The 26678-nt window shown below is 43.3% G+C and overlaps 1 protein-coding gene across 15 annotated transcripts in view; it reads left to right on the forward strand.

Annotated features, from left to right (window-relative positions):
* MORC2 (MORC family CW-type zinc finger 2) overlaps positions 1-26678 on the forward strand; it is a 418351-nt gene that overhangs the window by 60014 nt on the left and 331659 nt on the right. For 6 of the 15 annotated variants that reach the window (XM_029619025.1, XM_029619034.1, XM_029619036.1 and 3 more), the window contains exons 1-3: positions 374-1911; positions 25009-25062; positions 25498-25532. In XM_029619025.1, the coding sequence (XP_029474885.1) occupies positions 1844-1911; positions 25009-25062; positions 25498-25532 (157 nt within the window). In that variant the 5' untranslated portion in view covers positions 374-1843. Of the gene's footprint in view, positions 1-370; positions 1912-25008; positions 25063-25497; positions 25533-26678 lie in introns of those variants that run through there. The other 9 variants (XM_029619027.1, XM_029619026.1, XM_029619038.1 and 6 more) reach the window with 7 other exon arrangements.

The raw sequence follows: 26678 nt of genomic DNA on the forward strand, positions 1-26678 counted from the left end.
CCCAAGTTGAGACCTGGAGAGATGATGTAATAACTGCAGCTCCTACCGCATGCTAGTCTGCAGTTATTTAAAAAGCTTAGTGAATGTTGGGCTGAAGCAAACACCACCCCGATTAAATCACACGAAGTCTAATATATGAAGACTTGTTTCCTTCACTGAATTACCCCTCATTTCCTGAACTATACAACCAATTTCATAATATTGCCAACACAAAGAAACAGTACGGCCCCTTTAAATGCTATGCCCCTCACGTGACCTATGTGAAGGCGTCATGGACTCCCGCCCTTCACCATCACGTGATGTCCTGTCCACCCAATCACGTTTCCCCTCTTGGTTTCCCTACGTTGTGATTGGTCTGCAAACTGCTCGCTGTAGGACGTTGTGGCTACGTCGCGGGGAGCGAAGACCGCGAGGCTGCGGCGTGAGGGAGCAAAGACAAAGCGAGGCGGTTGCGGTAGAGCTGTGCCACCCGTTCTCGTCGCTGCTAATAGCGAGGCGCAGCTTCCCGCCACTTCTCCCTATTCTGCCCTCTTTTCCCCACTACGGGAGCACACGCAGGAGCGCTAGTTTCCAGTGGTTGCGGAGGAAAAAAGGATAAAGCTCGCGTAGAATTGCAGGACCTCAGCGGCAGTGTGAGGAGGAGGAGGAGGGGGAGGGTCAACCAGGGGCCACGTGCGCCCCGGGGCCCGCTGCAGTCGACGAAGTAGGAACTGGTGGAGAAGAGGAGCGTGGGGTTTCCAGTATCGAAGTGGATTTGAGAGAGTCGAGGCAGCCAGCGCCCTCGGAGGACGAGGCCATTTGATGAAAAAAAGGCTGCGGGGGTAGCACGTCAGACCCACGACATAGTAGCCACCGGAAAGGGCGGGACTAACAGAAGGGAGGAGCGCGTAAGCAGAGCTAGTTTTAGAGGTAGGGTTTAACTCCAGAGCCTTACTGGGCGTAGAGGAGCGTTAAGAGTGTAGTTACTACAAAACGGTCAGAAAAGAGGAGTTAGCTGGCAATGCTTGAAGACGCGAGTTATTAAATGTTGCAAGGAAGAAGCATGCACTAGGATGCTGAGCAAAGGAGGGAGGGTGCTGAGGAAAGGAGTGGAGTTCCTGTTGGAGTTATTTCAGTAGGGATAGGGCAGATTACTACATTTTGATACAAAGTAACTTGGCTTTGGCACCAGGTGAAGTCATTCGCTTGTATTCAGAATAGCAGTAGGTTTACTAACACTGGAGATGGGAATTCGGGTATGTACTGGGGTATTGCAGCCAAGAGCTACCAGCAGCTTCGCTGTGTATATGTATTAAGATTGTGGGGAAGGAAAGTGGTGCTAATTAAACAAAGAATTTTCAGAATCATGGAACAGGTTATGAAATCATAACAGCTGACTTCTGAGGTTCGCATGCTGCTCAAACAGCTTTATGGTAATAGGTTTCAGAGTTAGTCAAGAAACACTGTGTCTGGAGACATTCCTCACCTGGAAGAACAAATACAGACTTTTGATGCTGAGAAATCTGAATTGTATGTGAATGAATGACAATCTAATGGGATCGGAAAAATAATCACTTGAAAAATAAGCTTGAAGAATCCCATGAAGCATTATTAACTAGAACTTAACAGAGAGACACTTGTAAATTATTTTAGACATTTTCAGAAAAAAATGTTCTGCGACTGAATTTATATAAAAAAAAAATTCCTTTTTTCTTGGTAGTCATTGAGAAGAATTTAAATAGCTTGTATCAGACCAGCTTAGCGCAAGACACACTTGAAACATTGTATTCTGCAATTCCAGCATTTTTTGTTGATAGACTGGGAGTCATACCTGCACCTGGTAGATAAGACTGAAGTTACCACCATGGCATTTACAAATTACAGCAGTTTGAACCGAGCTCAGCTGACCTTCGAATATCTGCATACTAATTCGTGAGTATACTGCATGCATGAAATCGAGAATGACATGCAAGAAAAACTGAGTACTAATGATAGTATGGGTGCTCAATCTCTTGTATACAAAATAATTAAAAAAATCACAGGTCAAGGTCAGCATCATCCAGCCACTGTACTGTGTGTTCAGTAAGGTCTGAGCTTTCCTGGCAAAGTATTTTTTTTTTTTCTTGTGCAGAAGCTTGTACCACATCAGATCAGCTTACGTGTGATATCATTCACCATAGAATTTCATTAAATTCAGTGAAGTGCTGCTGTTGCTAATCTTACATCTTACAAGTTATGAGTATTTTCTTCTTGATTATTTTGGATTCTCCACAAACAGTTGAAGTTTCAGCAAGCCAAATTATTTTGTATTTGAATACCACTTATTTTAGTGGGTTCTGAAAGTTTGAATTATAAAAAAAAATCCTGAGTCCACTGATCTTTATAAGTGGAAGAGATTCTCAGGATCCAGCAACTATCCCTCAAGAAATGGAAGACAATCAAATTGGTGATTGAAAGAAGGCATTATTGAAGAGCATATTAAAGTGGATGAACAGCGGAATCTTCATCGGCTGTACTTGCCTCTTTATAGCAACTTCACATCTAATAAGCTATCAGAGTGTTTGGCGTGCAGAAGTCCTATAGTACCGATAACTTATTTGAGCTTGAAATTATGGCTGAAGAAAAATCTACATGTAGATCGTAGTTTAAATAAATTGATCTACATTCTTAGTACAGTTTCCGTGTTTGACTGAACATCACTGACGTATGTAAATGTGGGTTTTAGCATTTCTTGGTAGGACAAGGATATCAGTATATGTCTATTAAGTGACATGAGGATAGTGTAGAAAGGTGAATGAGATTGTAATAGTTTCTTTTAAATTTGATAATTCAGGACAAGAAATGGGTGCGTTTTTATCAAGTTTAAGATATTTTGTGGTACCTAGCCAAACTGCCAGTTTCCAGTACACTACGTAGCTGAAGGTTTGAGTGGTATTGTGCTCCCTTCTGGTGTACAGGCTTTGTTCCATAACACTGCAGAAATAGAGGAAGGAATATTATGGTCATCGAGTATTTGGCACAGTTATTTCACTTTTGATGGATCAGTCAGGAATGGCTAGAAATTCTATTCTCTTGCATGCCAGTTGCAAACTCCTGGTAGTTAATTTTATTAGTCAATTTGCAAATTGTGGTAGTGGGAGGGACTTGTCTGTTACAGACTTAAGCTGTCACATGCTGCAGTGCTTTGCCATTGTATACCCCACCCATGCTTCCCAGTGGCTTCCCATCCAAGTACTAGCCAGGCCTCACCAGGTTTAGCTTCTGAGAGGTTTCAGTTCTCCGATTCTAGACCTTGGAACTCTACTATCAGCTGCTTGCTCCACCTGGCATATGTTTTGTTATGCAGCTGCATAAAGAGATTTTTTTTTCAATTTAGCAAAAATATATTAAACTTTTTCTAACACATGTTACAGAAAAAAGAGTGAAGATTTTTGATCCTTTTTGAGTCCATTTCTTTTTTTGAATTATTACTCTTAGTTGGGCTATGGCACTATTCCATTTTGAGAGAATGTTCTCTTCCCAGAATTTGCTCACTGGACTGCATTCGGCATGTTCTTCTTGGCAGTCTGTTCTTTCTTCATAGATCTTTAAAAGGGCATATTTGTACCGATGGAGGGAAGTCCCTTTCCAGGATGAAAATTATTTTTTGCTGCTGTTTACCCTTTGGGGAGATTGGGCTAAATGTTACATTCTTCCTGGCATTTGTTCCCTGTTTGAAGATTTTCCCTAGTGTTTCCCTCTTTTGGAAACCAGGTTCTTTAGGATAGATTTCAGGTCTGGCACTTTTCTGTCTGCATAGCACCAAAGACCTATTTCCATAACTAGAATGGGTGCCGCTTAAATACATCACAACTTCTCATTGGTAGTATTTTGAAGAAAAATAAATACACCTGTAACTGCTGATACAAGCACGAACTGCTGCATCCAACAGTGGGGGTGTGGGGGGAGTGTCTCGTGTCAGCATTCCCAGTGTCCTTGGCTTCAGTACAACAAAAGAGCAGTTGAACTTCCCTCGCATCAGCAAAGGCGTGTCATCAGGAGTAAAAAGAAAGTCATTTCTTATTGTGGGAGTGACATCTTCAGTGACAGATATCAGCTCTTTATGCCTTTTTAGGCTTTCTTTGGCAACAGCTTACTATAAAAAAGAAAAGCTATAACTCCACAGCACATGGTGCTCTTATACGAGCTGGCATAGGCAGTTCTTTTTTTGGGAGCAGTGTACAGTACTGCCCTGTGGCCTTAGTAAGGGTTGTGCATTTATTGCTTCAGGCAGATTATGGCATGATCTGAAAGCAGGTCTTGCTTTTTAGGTCATAATGCCTAATGTGCCCACTCAGGCTCAGCACAGATTGCTCTGGCATAGCACATTATGCATTTTATAGATAGGATAAGTTATGTGAGCTTATGCTAAACTTGGACTGTGCCTATCTGTGTTGACCAAGCTGGGCTTGCACAATTGCTCCACCTGTGATTGGTGCAGCTCTCTTCTTTGGTTGTGCTAATGTTGCCTTGAGTAATCCTTTATGATTTGTGCTCTTGAGCTAGTCCTAACTGTGCACGTCTGTAGGACTTCGCAGGTGAGGTGCCATTGGTAAGAATTTTGGTGCAAGCTTTTCTTTGGATGAGTGATGGCCATGCCTGTCTACTATACTGCAAACATTTTGTTCATGTCACCATACCTTTGAGTCCTGTATGAACTCTTGGCTTTGTTCAGCTCAAGGAGTCATCTTTGTTCTGGTGCTTATGGTATCTCTTCGACCTGCACTAAGCACACGTAATTCTTTTGGTTTGTGTTCTTCATGGGTCAGGTGGAAGCTTCGTATCTGTTGGGATTTTTCCTTTTCTGATTGGTTTGGATTGGGTCCTTATAGGGACTAAAACAGTTTTTCTCATCCTACTATAATCCAGATGTGGGTTTGATATCTTGGTAGCAGATTGAGATGGAGAACCACAATTTTGTCAGTGAGATCACTGCTATTAGGAGTGAAGCAGCGCAGGCATTTGCTGGTATTTTCTTTTTCCAGCAAACGATGGCTGATACTCCAAGATTCCTTGCTCTAAGGTTTTTGGCTCTGGACCTTTCCTAGTAGAGCTAATTTCCTGGTTTGTTGCTCTCATGGCAGCAGTCTTTGGATGGAGTTGGTTCTGCCACTCAAGTCAACAGTTCTTGTGAATATTTTGATAGAGCAGGCCTTAGTTCCTGGTTGAGCAGGTAGCTTCTAAGTTCCAATTGAGCCTTCTGAACCAGTGGATCTTTGGGTGTATCAGGAGAAGATCCCCCAGGTAGGCTCCTCTCTGGGATTTGTTGCCTCTTCTTGCCACCTGAGTATCTCCTCCCCTCCCTCCCCCAACCTTATTGATTTCTGTTAGCATTGGTAAAATAAAAAAAAAAGGTAGAAGGAAATTTGGCTGCTGAGGCTATGCAGCTTGTAGGTGTCAAAGAAGTGGATGTGGCTGTGTGTGACTTCAGCTGACCCTTGGGGTAGCCGGGTGCCATTTTTCTTTGTTGGCCGCAGTTCTACATGGTCCAGTACTTCTAAGATTGCATAATCTAAAGCAGTTTCTTCCTGAGAGTGATGGCAGAATCGCATACGTCAGCTACTGTTGGATGCTGACGAGTGTATATGCCACCTTCTTTAATCTGTTTGAGGTGTTCAATACCAACTCGCGCTCCTCGTCAAATGCCATTGCAGATTGCTGCATGGCGTGGTTGAGAGCCAGTACCCTGTATGTGGATAGCCTTGAAAAGTTGGCAGACATGCCCTGCCTCATGATAACCTCTTTGAAGATAAGCTTATAGAAACAGTGTCTCAAGTAAAGGAACAGAATGTGGGACCAGAACAGCAGTCTTCTGCAAGGTGTCCATTTTATGTTTTTAAAAGACCTTATTTCCAGAGAAGTCCCAGCAGTTCTAGTGCTACTGTATGCTGTCTCTACTTCTGCAGCAGCAACAATTTTCAACTCTCGCTCAAAAGCGTGAATGCAATCAACCTAAAGCAGCACAACATGTCCAGCCAATGTCTGGGCCAAGTTCTTGACCACTCTTCAGACCCATCAACTACCTTCTCCAGTAGGAGGGAGAATCCATCATTATCTAGAAGAGTGGCACAAGATCACCAACAATCTCTACGTTCTCAAGAGTGGAGGCTGAATATCACTTGTTTCTCCTTGCTTCCTGCGCTTCCTTACTGCTCAGCCTTCATTCTCGATCCATCTCACTCGACACAGTTCTGCCTGGAAGTGAAGTCTCTTCTTGAACAATGTGTGGTAGAACTGGTTCCTCCCCATCTCTATGGCCAGAGGTTCTACTCTTGCTATTTCCTTATCCCCAAGAAATCTGGGGGGCTGAGAAAAATCCTGGATTTCAGAAGTTTGAACAAGCATATACTTTGGAGAAATTCAAATTGAATTCCCTCCGCACACAACATAAGACTTGCCATATTGGGTCAGATTGTTTCCAACAATAGTCAATTCACGTCAAAAGTACCTGGCAGGATCCCAAGGGGAGGGTAGATTCCAAATTGCTTATCCCAAGAATAAGCAGTGTATATCTGCACCTCCACCTTAATGATTTATAAACTTTTCTCCAGAAACTTGTCAAAACAGTTCTTAAATGCAGCTACACTAATGGCTTTCACCACTTCCTCTGGCAATGAACTTAGTTATGCGTTTGAGTTAATATTTTCTCTTATTAGTTTTAAGTGGTATTACCTACTAACTTCATTGTGTGTCCCCTAGTCTTGCATTTTTTTGCAAGAGTAAACGGACATTTACTCATTCCATTCCAAGCTGAAGAGCCCTAACCTTTTTAGCCTTTCCTCAAAGGGGAATTGTTCCATCCCCTTTATCATTTTGATCACCCTTCTCTAATTCTGCTATATCTTTTGAGATGTGGTGACCAGAACTGCACACAACACTCAAGATGAGGTTGCACCATGGAGCGATACAGAGGCATTATAATATTGTCTTTATTTTCCATTCCTTTCCTAAAAATCCTAATTTACTTTCTTGTCTTCTGCTACACAATGAGCAGAAGACCTCAATGTATTATCAATGATGATGCCTAGATCCTTTTCCTGAATGGTGACTCTTAATGTGGAATCTTAGCTGTAATTTGGATTACTCTTCTCTAAGTGCAACTCTTTGCACTTGTTCACATAAAATTCCATTTGTCAACTGCATGCCCAGTTTTGCAAGGTCCTCTTTCATTTACTCACAATCCTCTTGTGATTTAACAACTTTGAATAATTTTGTCATTGGTAAATTTGATCACCTTACTTGTTCCAATTTCCAGATTATCATCCAGAAAGAATGGATGTGTGAACTAAATCTAAAAGATGCTTATGCACACATTCCTAACCACCTTTCTCATTGGAAATACCAATGTTTATGGTGAATTTTTAATCCTTGTCAATACAATGTGCTCTTCACCAAATGCCTAGCTATAGTAGCACATCTACACTCTCAGGGCATCCAGGTCTTCCCTTACCTGGATGACTGGCTTGTGACAGGAAATTCCCAAAAAGGAGTTCTAACCTCCCTGGTGTTGCGTCTGTCGGTCTTCGACTTTTCCCTGCCTACCTCTCCTCTCGGCTCCTCCCGCTCACCTTGGACTGATGGCCGCTGCAGTGTCTGCTTGCCATTATCTCTGGCATCCCCGGACTGGCTTTGGTGCTGCCTCCTGTCATTCTCCTTCAAGGTACCTCTAGGGCACACGTGCACGCCACCCTCATCTTTAACTCCACGTTGGTGCAAACCTCAGGGGCGTCTCCCTGTCCTGACGTCACGTCTTCCGGGTATATCTGCCTACAGTATTTGCTAGCTCGTTGAGTTAGCAATGGAATTCGTACAGATGGGATTCGCTCTCTGTTCCTAAGCTACTCTGCCACTCCAGCGTTATCTGGAACTCTTACTACCCTTCGGGGTCTCTGAACGGGGTACCCGCTCCTCGGGGGCCTCTCTGCTTCTTTCAGGAAACCGGTACTCTTCGAGGGCCCATGTTCCCTGTGTCGCTGCCTGCAACCTCTACTACTTGGAAGAACTAACTTGCAGATACCATCTCTCTCCACAGTACTGCTTCACTGGAACCAGGTACTCGCTCCTTGAGGGCCTGCTCTTTGCTCCGGTGCCAGACCTCTCGTCTAGTGGAATCTCTGTTACTGCTAAGTGAGTACAATGCTATTGAGTCTGCTCTAAGGGATCAGGTTCTCGCTCCTCGAGGGCCTGCTCTCCCTGTCTTGGAGCTTCTCCTATCTCTACATTGGGACTCTGAATGTTTCTTATTGTGTGCTCATAACTCTGTCTCTTTCCACTACAGCAGTGCCTTGCAGAGGATCCACTGTTCCTGTGTTCTGTGGGAGATGTGCCCAGCCGGGCTCTACAACCACTACTCACTACTGCCACCTCTGGTTACTTAAACTGTCTAATAAAAGATTCAAATCTGTGTTTGTCTGTCCAGAGTCTAGCCTGACACCGTGGTCCCTCACGGGACTGCCCCCCTTGGGTGTGGTCAGCTGCCACAGTGTCCAAGGATCCACCCAAACACCATTAACCATAACACCTGGAGAAATCGATGTCTCAGACACTTGGCTTCCTTGTGAATTTTGAGAAATTGTCTGATTCCATCCCAGAAAACCAATTTCCTTGGGGTGTGGATAGATACTCTGCAGGAGAGAGCTTTTCTTCCTTCAGACTGAGCACAAACTCAGAGCATTGGCTTACAGACTGAACAGTGGCAGCAATCTATGCAGTATCACTGATGTGCCTGCACATATATCTCCTGCAGTGGCACCTTTGTTTACAATGGGAGCAGCTCACTTGGCCCCTAATAACTAAAGTGAAGATAGCAGAATGTCAACAGAAATAAAGCAAGAATCGAGTTGGTGGCTGCAACCCTTCATGTTATAGTAAGAAGCATCACTGCGACAAACTCCTTACCAAGTAACCTTAGTAACAGCTGCCTCTACAAAAGGTTGGGGAGACCACACAGGCCCCTTTCAAACTCAAGAGATTTGGTCATTCCTGGAAGTACAATTTTCAAATCTGTTTTCTTGAGTTGAGAGCAACGAAATACTCTTAACAGCTTTCACTCACGTCCAAGGGAAAAGCATTCTTGTTCAAGCAGACAATCTAGTAGCCATGTTATTCATGAACAAACAAGGACACAGGATCTTGGGTTCTGTGCCAAGAAGCGATTAAAAATATGGGAATGGGCATGTAGACATCAGGCTGCACAACAAGCAACTTAGTTTCCAGTAATCTCCAAAATGGTAGATCGCCTCAGCAGAATCTTTTATCCACACAAATGGTCCCTTCAGTAATCCACTACCAACATACAGTTTTGTCTCGGGATTTCCAGCAATCAACCTATCTATGTCGAATAGTTTTGCTCTATTTTTCCTAGCATATTTGCTCAGGAACTTTTCTCCTCTGGGAATGCAGGTCTCGTGTACGTCTTTCCACAGATTCCGCTAATAGTCATAACAGCGTAAAATGTACTGAAAGAACATAAAAACATGCCATATTGGGTCAGACCAAAGGTCCATCAAGCCCAGCATCCTGTTTCCAACAGTGGCCAATCCAGGCCATAAGAACCTGGCAAGTACCCAAAAACTAAGTCTATTCCATGTTAGCGTTGCTAGTAATAGCAGTGGCTATTTTCTAAGTCAGCTTAATTAATAGCAGGTAATGGACTTCTCCAAGAACTTACCCAATCCTTTTTTAAACACAGCTATACTAACTGCACTAACCACATCCTCTGGCAACAAATTCCAGAGTTTAATTGTGCGTTGAGTAAAAAAGAACTTTTTCAGATTAGTTTTAAATGTGCCACATGCTAATCTCATGGAGTGCTCCCTAGTCTTTCTATTATCCGAAAGAGTAAATAACCGATTCACATCTACCTGTTCTAGACCTCTCATGATTTTGAACACTTCTATCGTATCCCCCCTCAGCCATCTCTTCTCCAAGCTGAAAAGTCCTAACCTTACTTTCCTCATAGGGGAGCTGTTCCATTCCCCTTATTTTAGTAGCCCTTCTCTGTACCTTCTCCATCGCAATTATATCTTTTTTGAGATGCTGCAACCAGAATACACAGTATTCAAGGTGCGGTCTCACCATGGAGCGATACAGAGGCATTATGACATTTTATGTTTTATTCATCATTCCCTTTCTAATAATTCCCAACATTCTGTTTGCTTTTTTGACTGCCCCAGCACACTGAACCGATGATTTCAATGTGTTATCCACTATGACGCCTAGATCTCTTTCTTGGATTGTAGCACCTAATATGGAACCTAACATTGTGAAACTATAGCATGGGTTATTTTTCCCTATATGCATCACCTTGTACTTATCCACATTAAATTTCATCTGCCATTTTGATGCCCAATTTTCAAGTCTCACAAGGTCTTCCTGCAATTTCACAATCTGCTTATGATTTAACTACTCTGAACAATTTTGTATCATCTGCAAATTTGATTACCTCACTCGTTGTATTTCTTTCCAGATCATTTATAAATATAATGAAAAGTAAGGGTCCCAATACAGATCCCTGAGGCACTCCACTGCCCATTCCCTTCCACTGAGAAAATTGTCCATTTAATCCTACTCTCTGTTTCCTGTCTTTTAGCCAGTTTGCAATCCATGAAAGGACATTGCCACCTATCCCATGACTTTTTACTTTTCCTAGAAGCCTCTCATGAGGAACTTTGTCAAACGCCTTCTGAAATTCCAAGTATACTACATCTACCGGTTCACCTTTATCCACATGTTTATTAACTCCTTCAAAAAAGTGAAGCAGATTTGTGAGGCAAGACTTGCCTTGGGTAAAGCCATGCTTACTTTGTTCCATTAAACCATGTCTTTCTATATGTTTTGATGTTTAGAACACTTTCCACTATTTTTCCTGGCACTTCCTGGAGCCCTTTTTAAATACTGGGGTTACATTAGCTATCTTCCAGTCTTCAGGTACAATGGATGATTTTAATGATAGGTTACAAATTTTTACTAATAGGTCTGAAATTTCATTTTTTAGTTCCTTCAGAACTCTGGGGTGTCCAGGTGATTTACTACTCTTCAGTTTGTCAATCAGGTCTACCACATCTAGGTTTACCGTGATTTGATTCAGTCCTTCTGAATCATTACCCATGAAAACCTTCTCCAGTACGGGTGCCTCCCCAACATCCTCTTCAGTAAACACCGAAGCAAAGAAATCATTTAATCTTTCCGCGATGGCCTTATCTTCTCTAAGTGCCCCTTTAACCCCTCGATCATCTAACAGTCCAACTGACTCCCTCACAGGCTTTCTGCTTCGGATATATTTTAAAAAGTTTTTACTGTGAGTTTTTGCCTCTACGGCCAACTTGTTTTCAAATTCTCTCTTAGCCTATCTTATCAATGTCTTACTTCTAACTTGCCAACGTTTATGCATTATCCTATTTCCTTCTGTTGGATCCTTCTTCCAGTTTTTGAATGAAGATCTTTTGGCTAAATAGCTTCTTTCACCTCCCCTTTTAACCATGCTGGTAATCGTTTTGCCTTCTTTCCACCTTTAATGTGTGGAATACATCTGGACTGTGCTTCTAGAATGGTATTTTTTAACAATGACCACGCCTCTTGCACACTTTTTACTTTTGTAGCTGCTCCTTTCAGTTTTTTTCTAACTATTTTTCTCATTTTATCAAAGTTTCCCTTTTGAAAGTTTAGCACAAGGGCCGTGGATTTGCAATGCTGTTCCTCTTCCAGTCATTAATTCAAATTTGATCATATTATGATCACTATTGCCAAGTGGCTCCACCACCATTACCTCTCTCACCAAATCCTGTGCTCCACTGAGAATTAGATCTAAAATTGCTCCCTCTCTCGTCGGTTCCTGAACCAATTGCTCCATAAAGCTATCATTTATTCCATCCAAGAACGTTATCTCTCTAGCATGTCCTGATGATTAAAAATTTACCCAGTCAATATTGGGGTAATTGAAGTCTCCCATTATTACCGCACTACCAATTTGGTTAGCTTCCCTAATTTCTCTTAGCATTTCACTGTCTGTCTCACCATCTTGACCGGGTGGACGGTAGTATACCCCTATCAATATAGTCTTCCCCGACACACAAGGGATTTCTACCCATAAAGATTCAATTTTGCATTTAGTCTCATGCAGGATGTTTATCCTGTTGGACTCTATGCTATCCTGGACATAAAGTGCCACACCGCCTCCGGGGTGCCCCTCTTTGTCACTTCGATATAATTTGTACCCCGGTATAGCACTGACCCGTTGGTTGTCCTCCTTCCACCATGTCTCTGAGAGGCCAATTAAGTCTGTCATCATTCACTGCTATACATTCTAATTCTCCCATCTTACTTCTTAAGACTTCTGGCATTAGTATACAAACATTTCAAAGTTTGTTTTTTGTTTGTATGATACTTGTAGCTCCATCGTGGCCCAAACAAATCTGGTTCATGTATCTAGTACAGCTCTGCAGTCATCTTCAATACCTTTGAGATAATACCCACTTATTAATTCATCTGAATTTTCCCTCTCTCAACCTGATAGCTTGGATGTTGAATACTCAATAAGGCATCCTTAACTAAAGCAGTATTAATGACTGCCAGAAAACCTTCAACTAGAAGAGCTTACTGTTTCAAATGGAAAAGATTCTCCACATAGTGTCAACACAATTTTAATCTGTTTGCATGCGAATCAAAGGAGTTGCTGAATTATCTGTTCTTGTTTTCTGAATCTGGCCTTGCCACCTCATTAAGCCTATCTCCATGTATCTATTAGTGTCCAAATTTATGAAAGACTTTTTGTATACTAAACCACCATAAGAACATAAGAAATTGCCATGCTGGGTCAGACCAAGGGTCCATCAAGCCCAGCATCCTGTTTCCAACAGTGGCCAATCCAGGCTACAAGAACCTGGCAATTACCTGAACACCAAGAAGATCCCATGCTACTAACAACATAAGAACATGCCATACTGGGTCAGACCAAGGGTCCATCAAGCCCAGCATCTTGTTTCCAACAGTGGCCAATCCAGGCCATAAGAAACCTGGCAAGTACCCAAATGTAATTAATAGCAGTGGCTATTCACTAAGTAAACTTGATTAATAGCAGTTAATGGACTTCTCCAAGAACTTATCCAAACCGTTTTTGAACCCAGCTACACTTAACTGCACTAAATACATCCTCTGGTAACAAATTCCAGAGCTTAATTGTGCGTTGAGTGAAAAAGAATTTTCTCTAATTAGTCTTAAATGTGCTACTTGCTAACTTAATGGAATGCCCCCTAGTCATCCTATTATACGAAAGTGTAAATAACTGATTCTCATCTACTTGTTCAAGACCTCTCATGATCTTAAAGACCTCTATCATATCCCCAATTGTAAAATCTCCTGCTTCAGTGCATCTAAATGTGATCCTGGCACAACTGATGAAGCTGCTACTTGAACCATAGGAGACTGCCTCACTCAAGTTTCTAATATGGAAAGTAACATTTGTGGTTGCAGTAACCTTAGCCAAAAGAGTCTGCGAACTTCAGGCTTTATTTTATCCTCCATATATGCAGCTCTTTCACAATAGGGTGGTGCCCCTCATCTTCCCCCCCCCCCCCAAAGTTTCTACCAAAGATTGTATCAGCTTTCCATATTAATCAAGTCATCATACTACCTACATTCTTCCTGATACTTTGCTCTGGTAAACATGAGAGAGCTCTTTTTACCTTATACCTTAGATTTTAAATGGGTCTTGGCTTACTATACAAGAGAAAAATTCAGCCTCATCATCGGTCATCTCAACTATTCATCTCTTACAATCGATTGGGCATACCAGTGGCCAAACATGTTGTTCAGTTGGCTAGCAAACTGCATTGCACACTGCTGTAGGCTAGTGGGCCTACAAATTAGACACCATCAAGGCTCATCAAGTTAGAACCATGGCTTATCAGTGCCTCATGTGCGAGCCATGCCTCTTGAAGACATCTGCAAAGTTGCAACATCATTGTCGGTACACACTTTTCCATTCCATTACTGTCTGGACAATTTCTCACAGAGTAACAGTAAATTTGGACAAGCAGTTTTCCATAGCCTGTTCACCAATTAGTCTATTTTCCACAGTGGGGTAAAAGTTGTTTGTTCATTAAATCTTCACTTAAACCCACTGCTTATTGATGAAAAAAGCAAGTTTGTTTACTGTAAATGGTATTTTTCTGTTCATAGGATGAATTAGTCATACTAAATACTCATTCACCTCTCTGGAGAGTAGACTACCTAGCTAGATTTAGCTCTAAAATCGACAGAAAGGGCTCATGAGGTGATGTTTGAGAGGGAATTCCTGTTCATGCTCAGTAGAGCAAAAACTCTGTTAACCATGAGAGAGAGGGCTGGCGGTGGTGCTAGATGTCGTGACACACATTTTGGCTAATTCATCCTGCAATCTATGGGAAAAATCTGTTTATGGTAAGCAATAAACTATTGCTTTACCACTGCGGCTGGATGTTGTCATGGATCCAGAGCCTGGAAGATGGAGGAGCTGTGCAGGTCAATCCTCCCCCCAGTGTGGAGCCACTTCTAGTAGGAGCTCGTTGAGTAGATTCCCCCTTCCCCCCAATGCACATAAACTTCAGAGCAGGCTTTAGGCCATTCCGCCTCATCTGGGTTGAGTAAGCCACAAGAACACCACTCTAAGGCAACAGTGAGCCCCTTGCAGGCACTGTGGAGTTCATTTCTTGGAGCTAGCAGCACAATCAATGGCAACAAAGCAGCACTGAACCCTGGTGCCAGCAGCACAGTCAACACACGCATCAACACTGAGGCACCACTCGCTAGTTCATCAAACCCAGGAGCCATCAATGCATTTAGAAACACATTGGGCCTCTAAGCTGTTGCTGGGAGCCTTCAACACTTCGAACCTGAGTGTGGATTGAAGCCATCGATGCCCCGGGCTTCTGTGCTACCGGCGCAGCTATTTCTTTAGTTGCTGATCCCTTCTAATTCCTAGAAGATAGGAGTTGCAGAAGTAGAGATGTTCCATTTATCTCCTATCTCAAAGGCAATTTCTCCATTGAGGCTTTTAGAATCTGTTTGGTGCGCTTCATCTCTACACACCCGAGACAGCTACAATAAAGTCTAGAAAGCCTTCAAGATGAACCCATTCTGGTTTCAGAAGACGATGTTCCACACGCATCGCCTGGATGGCAGAGTTGGGGAAGACTTTCCCTCCCTGGCAGCTAATGATAAGGATCACGTTCTTCAACCTTCTTCCCAGGGTTTAATTTTTGCTCACTCAGAGGGAGTATCTTTCACCCCCTCCCCCCCAAGCCCAGGGACATTCCATCAGAACTTCTGTGGTGGATTCTGTTCCTCATCACTCTTTCACAGTGGAGTCCAGCCAATTGGAGGATATTGGCCAGGAGTTTTCCCCTCTGAGACAACCTGCATCATCATTGAGGTCACCTGGGTCAGTGTCCCTTCCAATCTTGAGTCCGAGGAAGGCTCAATGGGAAATTCTTTGGACCCCCCCTACTTAAATTTCTGAAGCATTTGTCATCACCAAGGTCCTCTCGTATTCCAGATTTCTGGATAAGTTGGGTAAGGCCAGTGTTCTTAAGGACAAAACCCTTGCATGGAAGTCTTCAGCCTTTTCTAGATCCTAGACCAGGGGTGGGCAAGTCCGGTCCTCGAGGGCTGCAAACCAGTCGGGTTTTCAGGATACCCCTAATGAATATGCATGAAATAGATTTGCATACAACTGAGGCAGTGTGCATGCAGGTCTCTCTCATGCATATTCATTAAGGATATCCTGAAAACCCGACTGGTTTGCGGCCCTCGAGGACCGGAATTGCCCACCCCTGTCCTAGACACTCCAGCGATGCCAATACATTTGATCCTGCAAGAATTACAGACAGTGTGGGAAAATCAGATTTCCTATGCTTCAGTAGCCAGAAAACCCAGACCTCAAAATAGTCTAAAAGACTACTAGATTTGGGGTTGTGTAGCTGCCCCATGAGTCGTTCATTTGTTGAGTCAGCACTAAAGCAGGTGAAGACACCAAGAATATTCTCCAATACTCTACCAGGCAAAGATCCCAGGCTGCTGGACACCTTTTGAAAAAAGTGGTTTTCCAGAGCCCAGTGGTTAATGCCTGCATTGCTGTGTCCAAATTCTATGTGGTGCAGTAATTACATAGTTGCATTCAAAAACTGAAGTTGCTACCAGGCCATGCTGCGTATTTGCAGCTATTTTGGGATGCAGACAAATGTATATGCCAAATCTGGGGGATTGAGACACATCTTGGATTTACAAAGTGAACAAGAGCCTATTATAGGAGGAATTCAAAATGAGATCTCTTCTCCCCCCCCCCATTCTGCCCTTTATGCAGATGGGAGATTGGATGCGTACCCTGGATCTGAAGAACATGTATGCCCACATACCCATCCATTCCTCCCATTGGTACTACCTACGTTTTGTGGTGAATTTGTCTTACTACTAGTAAAGGTGTTCCCGTTCAGGCTGTCAGCGGCTCAGTCTTCAAATGTGTATCAGTAGTTTCAGCACCTCTGCGTTAGGTCATCTGTGTTTTCCCTTTCCTGGAGGACTGGTTAGTTCGGTTGGTGCAGATGGATTAGACAGCCTGGGAAGTGTTATGTGATCACTAACTCTCCTGCACACACTTGTCCTGCAATAGGCATGCGCATTCTTTGCTCCATTTGTTTTAGTGGTATGCGTGTGTCTGACAAATGGATAGTAGGCATGCCAAAACAGATGGTGTGCATATATGTAGTCTGTGTATACATACACGTACACTATCTGTTTTGGCGCGCCTACTATCCATTTGTGAGACACGTGTGTACCACCGAAACGAATGGAGCAACAAATGCACCTCCCTATCCTGCAATGAGGCCTCTGTGCCTAGTTGGATCAGTTAGCTCAGTCCTTGACAAAAACTGGTGAATGTCTTGCAGGAAATGGAGAAAACTCCCTGGTGGCTGAACCTTTGTTTTATAGGATGGAGCCTCCCCCCCCCCCCCAGTCTCCTTTCCCATTAAGGATTGACTTGTTAGAGCTTCAAGCAATTGGACATGCACCACTTCAGGGAAAAGAGAATTCTTATTCATACCAACAACCAAGTCGCCATATTTTATGTCAACAAGCAAGAAGACACAGGATCGTGGAATCAAGAGGCCATAAGGATTTGGGAGTCGGCTTGCCACCACTAGGCATCCTATAAACAACCTAACATCCGGGGATTTTAAAGATGGTGGATTGCCTCAGCAGGTTTCATTTTCACAAGTGGTCCCTGCATCAGTCAGAAGCAGACAGGCTGTTTGACCTTTGGGGCATCTGTTGATCAATCTCTTCGTCAGAGGAAAGAGTTTTCTTCATTCTTTCAAGCAAACTGAGATTTGCTCTAGATGCTTTTCTACTCACCTAGAATGCAGATCTTCTATATGCTTTTCCATCGCTTATACTAATAATCAGGACAGTGCAGAAAGTGCTCAAAGACTGAGCTTGCTTTATACTTACTGCAGCAGCATGGTCCAAACAAGTGTGCTGCTCTGGTCTTTATTCAGTTATCCCTCAGTTTCCCGATTCTTCTAAGGGCTGAACCAACTTACTGACTCAAGAAGAGGGCTGTTTGTATCATACCAATCTCCTCTCTGTTGAATTAATAGTATGGATGTTTAGTGCTGGCTGAACACTCCCCTAACCCTGCCCAAAGAAGTTGAAGATATATTGGTATCTGCCGGAGGGGTTTACAGCTTTAATTGGAAATGTTTTTCATCCTGTACTTATTTGCATGCAGACCACGGGAGCTGCCTCAGATAACATTTCTCTTTGGAACTTAGTAGCTCTTCAGTCATCTTGGTGCCAGTGGTCTACCATATTCAAGTGGTGTCAAAGTTTGAGAGACTTGTGGCATTCCAAATCTTTAGTGACCTTAATTAGGTACTGGCACATCTTTTGAATTCATGCTTCAAACCACTGGCATAGACTTATAAGGTTTCTAACATGGAAAGTACTATTTCTTTTTGTGATTTCGTTGGGTTGGAAAGTTAGCAAGCTTCAGGCACTGGTACATTACTCTCCATATTTGCAGTTCTTCCATAATGGGGTAGTGCTCTGTAGCCACCCCAAGTTTCTATCAAAAGTGGTGCTACCTTTTAATATAAATCATGCCATTGTGTTACACGTACTTTCTAAGACTGCAAGCACACAAAGGTAAAAAAAAGCCCATCATTCGTTGGAGTGTAAGAGAGCCTTAGCTTACTACCGAAAGAACTCAGCTGCATCATCAGGCCTTGCAACTATTCATCTCTTTCAGTCTTAACCATTTGGGCATAAAAGTTTCCAAGCACATTTTGTCCACTAGCTAGCAGATTGTATCATGTTGCTGGCCTCCAGACTGCAGACTCAATGCTTATCAGGTGAGAGCCATGGTGTTATCCTTAATGATGACCATGGCTTCTTCAGTTGCTCATGTATGAGTTGTACTTTCAAGGACATCTGCAAAGCTACAACTTGGTCATCAGTTCAAATATTCATGTTCCTTTACTGTCTAGACAATCAAGCAGTGACATTAAATTTGGACAAGTGATTTTCCACATTCCACAGTGGGGTCCAGGTTTCTTTTTCAGTAAATGCTCTGCTGCCACTCTCATGTGCCATTGCTAATTCAGCCCTTCTTGTTGACGGAGAAAGTAAGTTTATCATAAATGGTGTTCTCCATAGACAGGATGAATTAGCCATGCTTAATACCTGCCCACCTCCCTTCCTAGCTAAAGCTTAGCTCTAAATTCCAGTTGAGGGGCTCATAAAGCAAAAGTTCTATGAGCTAAGAGAGAAGGGTCCATTTGGTGCTATTGGATGACATTGCCTAATTCAACATGCTGCCTATGGAGAACGCTGTTTATGAAAGCAAACTTGCTAAATATATCAAAGAAGCTTTTATTTTATTATTTTTATATACCGACATTTGATCTCAATTGAGATATCACACCGGTTTACATTCAGGTACTGTAGGTATTTCTCTATCCCCAGAGGGCTTACAATCTAAGTTTTTGTACCTGAGGCAATGGAGAGTAAAGTGACTTGCCCAAGGTCACAAGGAGCGACAGCAGGACTCAAACCCTGGTCTTCTGGTTCATAGTCCACTGCTCTAGGTTCATAGTCCACTGCTCTAAGCTTGCCATCTTATGTCAATTTAGATATGCACATGGTTTTGTGGTATAAAGAATACATATAATTTGAAGCATAGTCATAAAGTAGTTGTGTATGCAGCTCATACTCTAGAACAATGTATGCAAAAAAGCAACATAAGATGTGATACAGATTTCAAACATAGCCCCAGTACTTCATGCACAATGGGATATATCTTGATGGGTTTGTCTTGAGTTTTGAGTGAAAGGTGGATTTCCTACAAATGAGGAATATGCTATGACATATAATATTCAGTGTTCTAATTCATTACCTTTGATACAAGCATGTTCAGTTTATGTGAACTATTTACTCCTTTAATGAAAGTAAATTAGGGTTTTTGTCCTCCACTAAGTTGATTGAAAAATCATGTCATAGGATTGGTTTTGCTATAGGAAGTGGGACACCCTTTGTGTAAGAAAAGAACAGTGAGCAAAACCTTTTTTTTATGGCCGCTAGCTCATCTCGCCTCCTTCCAACTCATCTGGAACCAGTGCTGGGATCCTGGCACCATGAGCCGTCATTTGCAGCTATCCTGGAATTTTTCTCCTATTTCAATAAATCCACATTCCCATTGTTCTTAGTGTAGTCATTGCACCCAGTCCTCAGGCCAAGAAGCCAGTCACTGGGGCTCCTTCTGGAGCCCTGTATCATAGGTTCTAAATCCAGCCACTGGGGTTATCCATAATGAGGACCATGGCTTCTTCCCCTGGAATTTTTTCTGGAGATTTAATAACTCTAGAAATGTAGATTGGTTGTTTGAGAATGATAAAGTGGTCAAGGAAGTGGAATCTAGATGTGTTTTGGATTCACACTGATCTGCAGTACTTTAGAACTTTATTAGATTTCTGTAATTTTACCTTATACCTGCAAGGCACAACACATTTAGATCTACGGCCATCCCATCTACAACTGAAATTGAAGTAGAAAATATTTGAATTTGTGGTATTCTCTAAGCGTACAGAGTTAATTCAAGGCATTTTTTTTGTGGATTAGCAACAGCTGCAACAACTGATTTGCATGGGAAATTCCATGACTCCTAAGAGTCATTTTAAGGCATTATAAATGTTCAAGAACCATAATATAGTAGCTTTATTGTCATTTGCAATTCACTGATGCTTTTACGCTGGCATTTTGAATTGGCTAGAATCTCAGCCAGCTTGAAAGAACAGTTAGTGACCAAAGCTTCTCAATAAATCTGTGACTGCCATTATCTGTTACCAATGAAAAGATGTGAGCTAAATATAAGTAAATGAATTGCTAATCAAATATTTCTGCATTTAATTTGGTAAAATAGTGAAAATCAATGAGGCAAAAATCTTATTTTGTTTTGGGGAAACTGCCATGTGGCAGCAAAAATTCGTTTTTCCCCAGTTATACCATGTATTCTTAGCAAACATTTGGTCAGGCCTTGTGTTCTTTGGTTGTCATCTTCATTATGGCTCAGCTGTGTTTAGAGTTTTTTGTGGTTAGTCCGTTTCAAATGCGGTAAAAAATGTTTTCTCTATTTTTGAGCTACATTTAATGATTTATTAAATTGGTTAGGTTATATAGTTGGAAATCAACAAATCTAATATGTTTACTTATTAATGCTGTTTTGGCTGGAAGTCAACAGGTTTTTCTATATTTTAAAGACATGTTTTTTCCAAGCTACAAAATTCTGCTTGCAACAAAGATTTTATCTGGTAATTCTTAGCAAAAACTTGTTAATATTTTATTTTTGTGTATGTAATATATATTACACACTTTCTTAGCGTATAGTCAGATGGACTCAGGACCAGTGGGTTATGTGCTCCCCTGCTAGCAGATGGAGATGGAGTCAGGTTTCAAAGCTGACGTCACCCTAGCTATACCCCTGCAGTGAAGTCAGCCATTCAGTATCTCTCCGTCTCCTAGCAGATGTGGATTGTGCCTTCCCTATCGGGAACACAGTACTCTTTAGAAGAGGAAACTTTATCTTTAAATGTTACCTTTAAATTGGAGAAAGATTGAGCCCCGCTCTCCTGCGGTGATACCTAATGGTCCCTCCCCCAGTTGAGAATTCCTGAGGTGATTTCCGAGATCCCTCAGAGGCGTGCATTGGTCCGGCAGCCATTTCCCGGCATGGACCTTGCTGCTGAAGTAGCTGAAAGGTAGCGGGTGCAGGAAGCTGAGTGTAGCAGTGATGGCTTATGCCCTCTCACCCTGCAGCTGGAGACTGTCTCTGTACTCAGCCGGTAAGCACTGAGCCCAGATAAGTAAAGAAGAACTCTTTGGATTCAGAGATGTGGAAGAGCTTCTGTAAGTCTTTCCTCTGGTCTCCTTGCTCGGCTCGCTGTACTGACAACATTCCCGATCCCATTAGGGCAAGAGAAGGGGTTTCCGAATGGGTTGAGCGATTCCCTTGATGGGCTAGGCTCTGCTTCAGACTCTGTGGGCACTCCACGTGTCAGGCCACGACAGCGCCTTCTTGCATGCGGTTTGCTGTGGCACCATTTTTCCCCATTGACAGTTGGTATGCGCGGTGCGGGCTGGCCCTGTTGCACGTGTACATTCGCGCACAACTGGACGCTTATACTTATATGCAGGGTGGATCTGTGCGCGCTCGAGCTCAGGTGGTAACCGGCTGAAAGCACAAGTTACAATCAAGTATGGCTCCGGCAACAAAGAAGCACAAGCTACACTCTTTGTGCTGTCTGCCATATTAGGGCTTCACAGTCTGACCTAGAATCCCAGGGAGGGCTGGACTCTCAGAACTTCTCCAAGCCTGGCCCTTCCCAGTCGGAGGACAGGTCAGCCACGACCTTATCTGGTAGCACCCCGGATCTGAGTAATTCTTGGGGTGCATCCTCCTCGGGAGAGGGTAGTTCAGTGGCCCCTACCCCAGTTTCTGCTGGGCTAGTATGGACCCAGCGACCTTTTCTTGGGTGGAATTCTTTCAGGGCCTTCAAGCCTTTGTTCAAGCGCAGTCAGCTGCTGCCCTTGCCCGGTCTGAGTCCCAGCTGGGAAGACCTCGTCCTTCCAGCCCTATCAGCATTCCTCGGGACATGCCTTGCCTCACCAAGAGTATCCCTGACAGGGACCCAGACACCATGGATGCCGATGGGGACACAGACTCATTGGAGGACGGGGAAATCCCTCCAGGCCTGGAGCCATACAGGGACCATGCTACGGTTCTTCCACAGAGATGAATTGCCAGCCCTGATCTCCCAGACCCTGAAGACTCTGGGAGTTCCCGCCATGGACCCTGCTTCAAGAACTTGGCTGGGTCGTGAACATGGTCAAGAGCAGTCTCAAGCCCTCCCAGTCCTTAAGAGTACCTGGGAGTCCGATTCGTCAACAAGCAGGACAAGGCCTTCCTCCCTCCCTTGAGGATAAGGAAACTGATGTGCCAAGTAGGTCGTTTGACAAACACAATCTGCCTCAGGGTGTGGAGTTATCGCCAGGTCCTCGGCCTGATGGCATAAACCCTGGAGGTAGTACCATGGGCGAGGGCATGCATCCACTACAGTGCTCCCTGCTGTCACATTGGAACCCACTGTCTTAAGACTACTTGATTCGCCTCCAACTACCGATGGAAATATGTTCTCACTACAGAAAGTCCATCTAAGCAAGGGTGTAAGCCTGTCCTCACAATGGATATGAGCCTCTGAAGGTGGGGAGCCCACTGTCAGGAATTGACAAACCAGGGGTGATGGAATAAGGAGGAGGCGCGCTGGAACATAAACCGCCTGGAAGCCCGAGCTGTCAGATTAGCATATCTGCAATTCAGCCACAAGCTGCAGGGACAAGCAGTCCGCATGATGTTGGACAATGTAACAATGGTAGCCTACATCAACAGCCAGGGAGGAACCAAAAGCCACCAAGTGTCTCTGGAGATAGACCCCCTTATGGAATGGGCAGAATTAAATCCAGAAGGGATCTCTGCTTCCCACATCATGGGAAAAGACAACATCAGAGCAGACTTTCTCAGCAGGGAGAGTCTGGATCCAGGGGAATGGGCGCTGTCAACCAGAGCCTTCCACCTCCTAGTAGATCGCTGGGGCCTCCCATCCATCAACCTACTGGGCACAATTCACAATGTGAAGGTTCCCCGATTCTTCAGTCGCAGAAGAGATCAATGCCCTTGTTCAGACCTGGCTAGAGGAAGACTTACTGTACACCTTCCCTCCGTAGCTTCTGCTGGGCAAGGTCATTTGCAAGATCGAACACCACAGAAGACTAGTCCTTCTGGTGGCCCCGAATTGGCCCAGACGCCTATAGTACGCAGTCATATGTGTAGGCTTTTGGTGGAGAGCCCCCTGTGCCTCCCCCTGCACAGGGACCTTCTCCAACAAGGACCGATCCTTCACGAGGACCCAACTCTGTTTTGTCTTATGGTCTGGCCCTTGAGAGGGCTCATCTGACAAAGCGTGGATATTCGGCGACTGTAATCGCCACTTTGCTTCGCGTGCAGAAGTTCTCGAAGTCCCTGGCGTACGTGCGGATCTGGAGAATATTTGAGGCCCCCTGACTACCACGATCCCCATGGTTCTGGAATTCTTATAGGACAGCCTGAACAAAGGATGGTCCCTCAACTCCTTGAAGGTCCAGGAGGCAGCTCTCTCCTGCTTCAGAGGTGAGGTGAACAGAGCCCACCTGTCGACACATCCAGACTTGGCCCTTTTCATAAAAGGAGTTAAACACCTGTGACCCCCCCGCTTAAAGTGGCCGGTCCCCCTGTGGAACCTCAATCTAGTATTGGACTTCTTAGCAGGGCCTTCCTTTCGTCTGCTGCATGCTCTGTAAGCCTGTTAACGCTGAAGACTGTATTCTTGGTGGCAATATGCTTGGCTCGTCACATCTGAGTCCATCTGGCTAATGCTAGGAAATGGAAAAAATTACTTACCTGATAATTTCATTTTCCTTAGTGGTAGACAGATGGCTGCAGCATCCCGCCCACGGCTGCCCATGAACAGTGCCAAGGAATCACACATGAATCTTGATCCCAAAGAGGTTACAGGTAAGCTATTGCCCTATCCCTAGATCTGGGCATCTATAATATTGCTGGGATTCAACGCTTATGTTTGGTTGAGAACAGTTGCGGTCACCAGTTTTAATCAAGTTATTAAATTGTTTTCAAATTCTTCAATAATATGTCCACAATGGCTTTTGAAGAGAATACTGAATGGATGAGGTCACTACAGTGGTATATCTAGGGTGACATCAGCTTTGAAATGTGACTCCATCTGCTAGCAGGGGAGCACATAACACATTGGTCCTGAGTCCATCTGTCTACACTAAGGAAAACGAAATTATCAGGTAAGTGATTTCTCCATTTTGGTACACAGTTCAAAATTTGGCTAGCATATTACAACTTTGACATTTTATTGTCTTGGTTTGATCATATTTAATCATGGACATGTTTTAAATTGGGCAGATAGTCGGTGAGACAAAAATGCTACACTTTGATTAGCAATAAATATTAGAAATTATAAAGCAAGCTTCCCTGTTCTTGTGAAAGGCATGTGGGTAAGGAAGAATGAAGTGTTCACTATTTTGTTCTGAGGTATTCCAGGTGCTGAGACTGACCTGGGAAGGAGGGTTCCAGATTTGTAGAACTGTCCAGATAGTGACACGGTCTAGGAGTGACTGGCTTCTGTGTGAAATGGGATTAGTATAACATCCTGATGGATTTTTTTTTTTTCATATTTTTCTTAAGGTTCCATAAACTTATTGAAAATTCAGTTGATAGAAGTAGATTTTGATATTTCTTTTTTTACAGTTCATATATGGGTTTGGGGGGGGGAGGGTATCTGAATTTTTCTGGTTGATTATCTTATGATTTGATTTATAATTTTCCTTCTTTTATTCCAGCACCACCCATGAGTTCCTGTTTGGAGCCCTTGCTGAACTGGTAGATAATGCAAGGTACAGTGATTTATATTTCGTTCTTTGATAAAGGGATAGTGTTTCACTTTTATTAATCAAACCCAAAATAGATCACAATCTGTTAGATACAGGGGAAACATTGTATATCATTCTTGTAGACCTTCTCTGAACTGGAAAGTGGTGCTGGATTTTTTTTACACCATGGTTTTCATTTCATGTCATTTAGACTTTAGTGCTTTTCAACTCATGTAAAAAGTGGCTGGGGCTGGTTTAGTCTGTCTGTCCATCCAGAGACACGATAATTTAAGCAAAAATCCACTGATCAAGCCCAAAGGTGGAGGGGAAGACAGAGTATGGGCCTGACAAGTACTGTATCGAAAATATTGATGTGATATAGGTGAGAGAATTTTCAGTAGAGGCAGTTTGATCTGTACATAAACATGGTTTCTCACTTCCTTTTTTTTTTTTTTGTAGAGATGCTGATGCTACAAGAATTGATATTTATACAGGTAAGTTGGCATAGCTTTTTTATCAGGCAGATATTTTGTTAGGAACATTGAGTTTTAAAATGCCATAGACCTTCCTTAAATACAACCAAAAATATGCACATCTGCTATTTAAATGCTTAGTTCTCCACTCTCACAACGTTAAGTAATTCCTCACAGTCTGCCTCTGTTTTAACTATTCTGAATATTTTTGTCATCTACAAATTTGATCACTTGTCGCTCCCCTTTTTCAGATCATTACTGAATCCCAGGACAGATCCCTGGGCCACTCCACTCTTCACCTTTGTCCGCTGGGAAAACTGATCATCAAATCTGTTTCCTATCAATTACCATTCCACATTGAGGAGACTCCTATCTCATGGCTTTAGTTTTCTAAGGAGTCTGTCATGAGGAACTCTGTCAGATTCCTTCTGGAAATCAAAATATACTATATTGATTGGATCTCCTTTTTTCATATGCCAAATCCACATCCAGATCCTGATCTGGTGTTACCGGAGGGGCTGGAGGATCCGGGGGCGGGGGTACTGTCCTTGCCGAAGGTCGTTTCGCGAGTACAGTTGGCGGTGATCTTTGTCGCCTTGATGTGAAACGTGTTTTACTATGTTACCTCCAAGTCACCAATGAGTTTCGGGTCTCTGATCATCTTTTTGTCCTGTGGAATGGTCCAAATAGGGGCAAACAAGCTTCTAAGACTACGATTGCTCGATGGTTGAAGGAGGTGATTTCGTCGGCCTATATCTGCCAAGGCTGGGCGGTCCCGGAGGGCCTAAAGGCTCATTTTTTGCGTTCTCAGGCTACTTCTTGGGCGGAGAGTGAATCGGTCTCTCCGCAGGAAATATGCAGGGCCGCTATGTGGAAATCCCTGCATACCTTTGCTCGACATTACTGCCTTGATGTACAGGTGCCAGTGTTTGGTTCCTTCGGTCGGCAGGTGCTTAGAGCGGGACTGTCTCGGTCCCACCCTCTGTAGGAAAGCTTTGGTACATCCCACGGTCTGGACTGATCTGGGTACGTACAGGGAAAGGAAAATTAGTTCTTAACTGTTAATTTTCATTCCTGTATTACCACGGATCAGTCCAGACACTCTTCCCTGTATTTTCTGCTGTCCACTCAAAGCTCTTTTTGCAGATTACTGGATGTTTTTCATCT

Source organism: Rhinatrema bivittatum, chromosome 11 (genome assembly GCF_901001135.1).
Source record: "Rhinatrema bivittatum chromosome 11, aRhiBiv1.1, whole genome shotgun sequence".
Lineage (NCBI taxonomy): Eukaryota > Metazoa > Chordata > Amphibia > Gymnophiona > Rhinatrematidae > Rhinatrema > Rhinatrema bivittatum.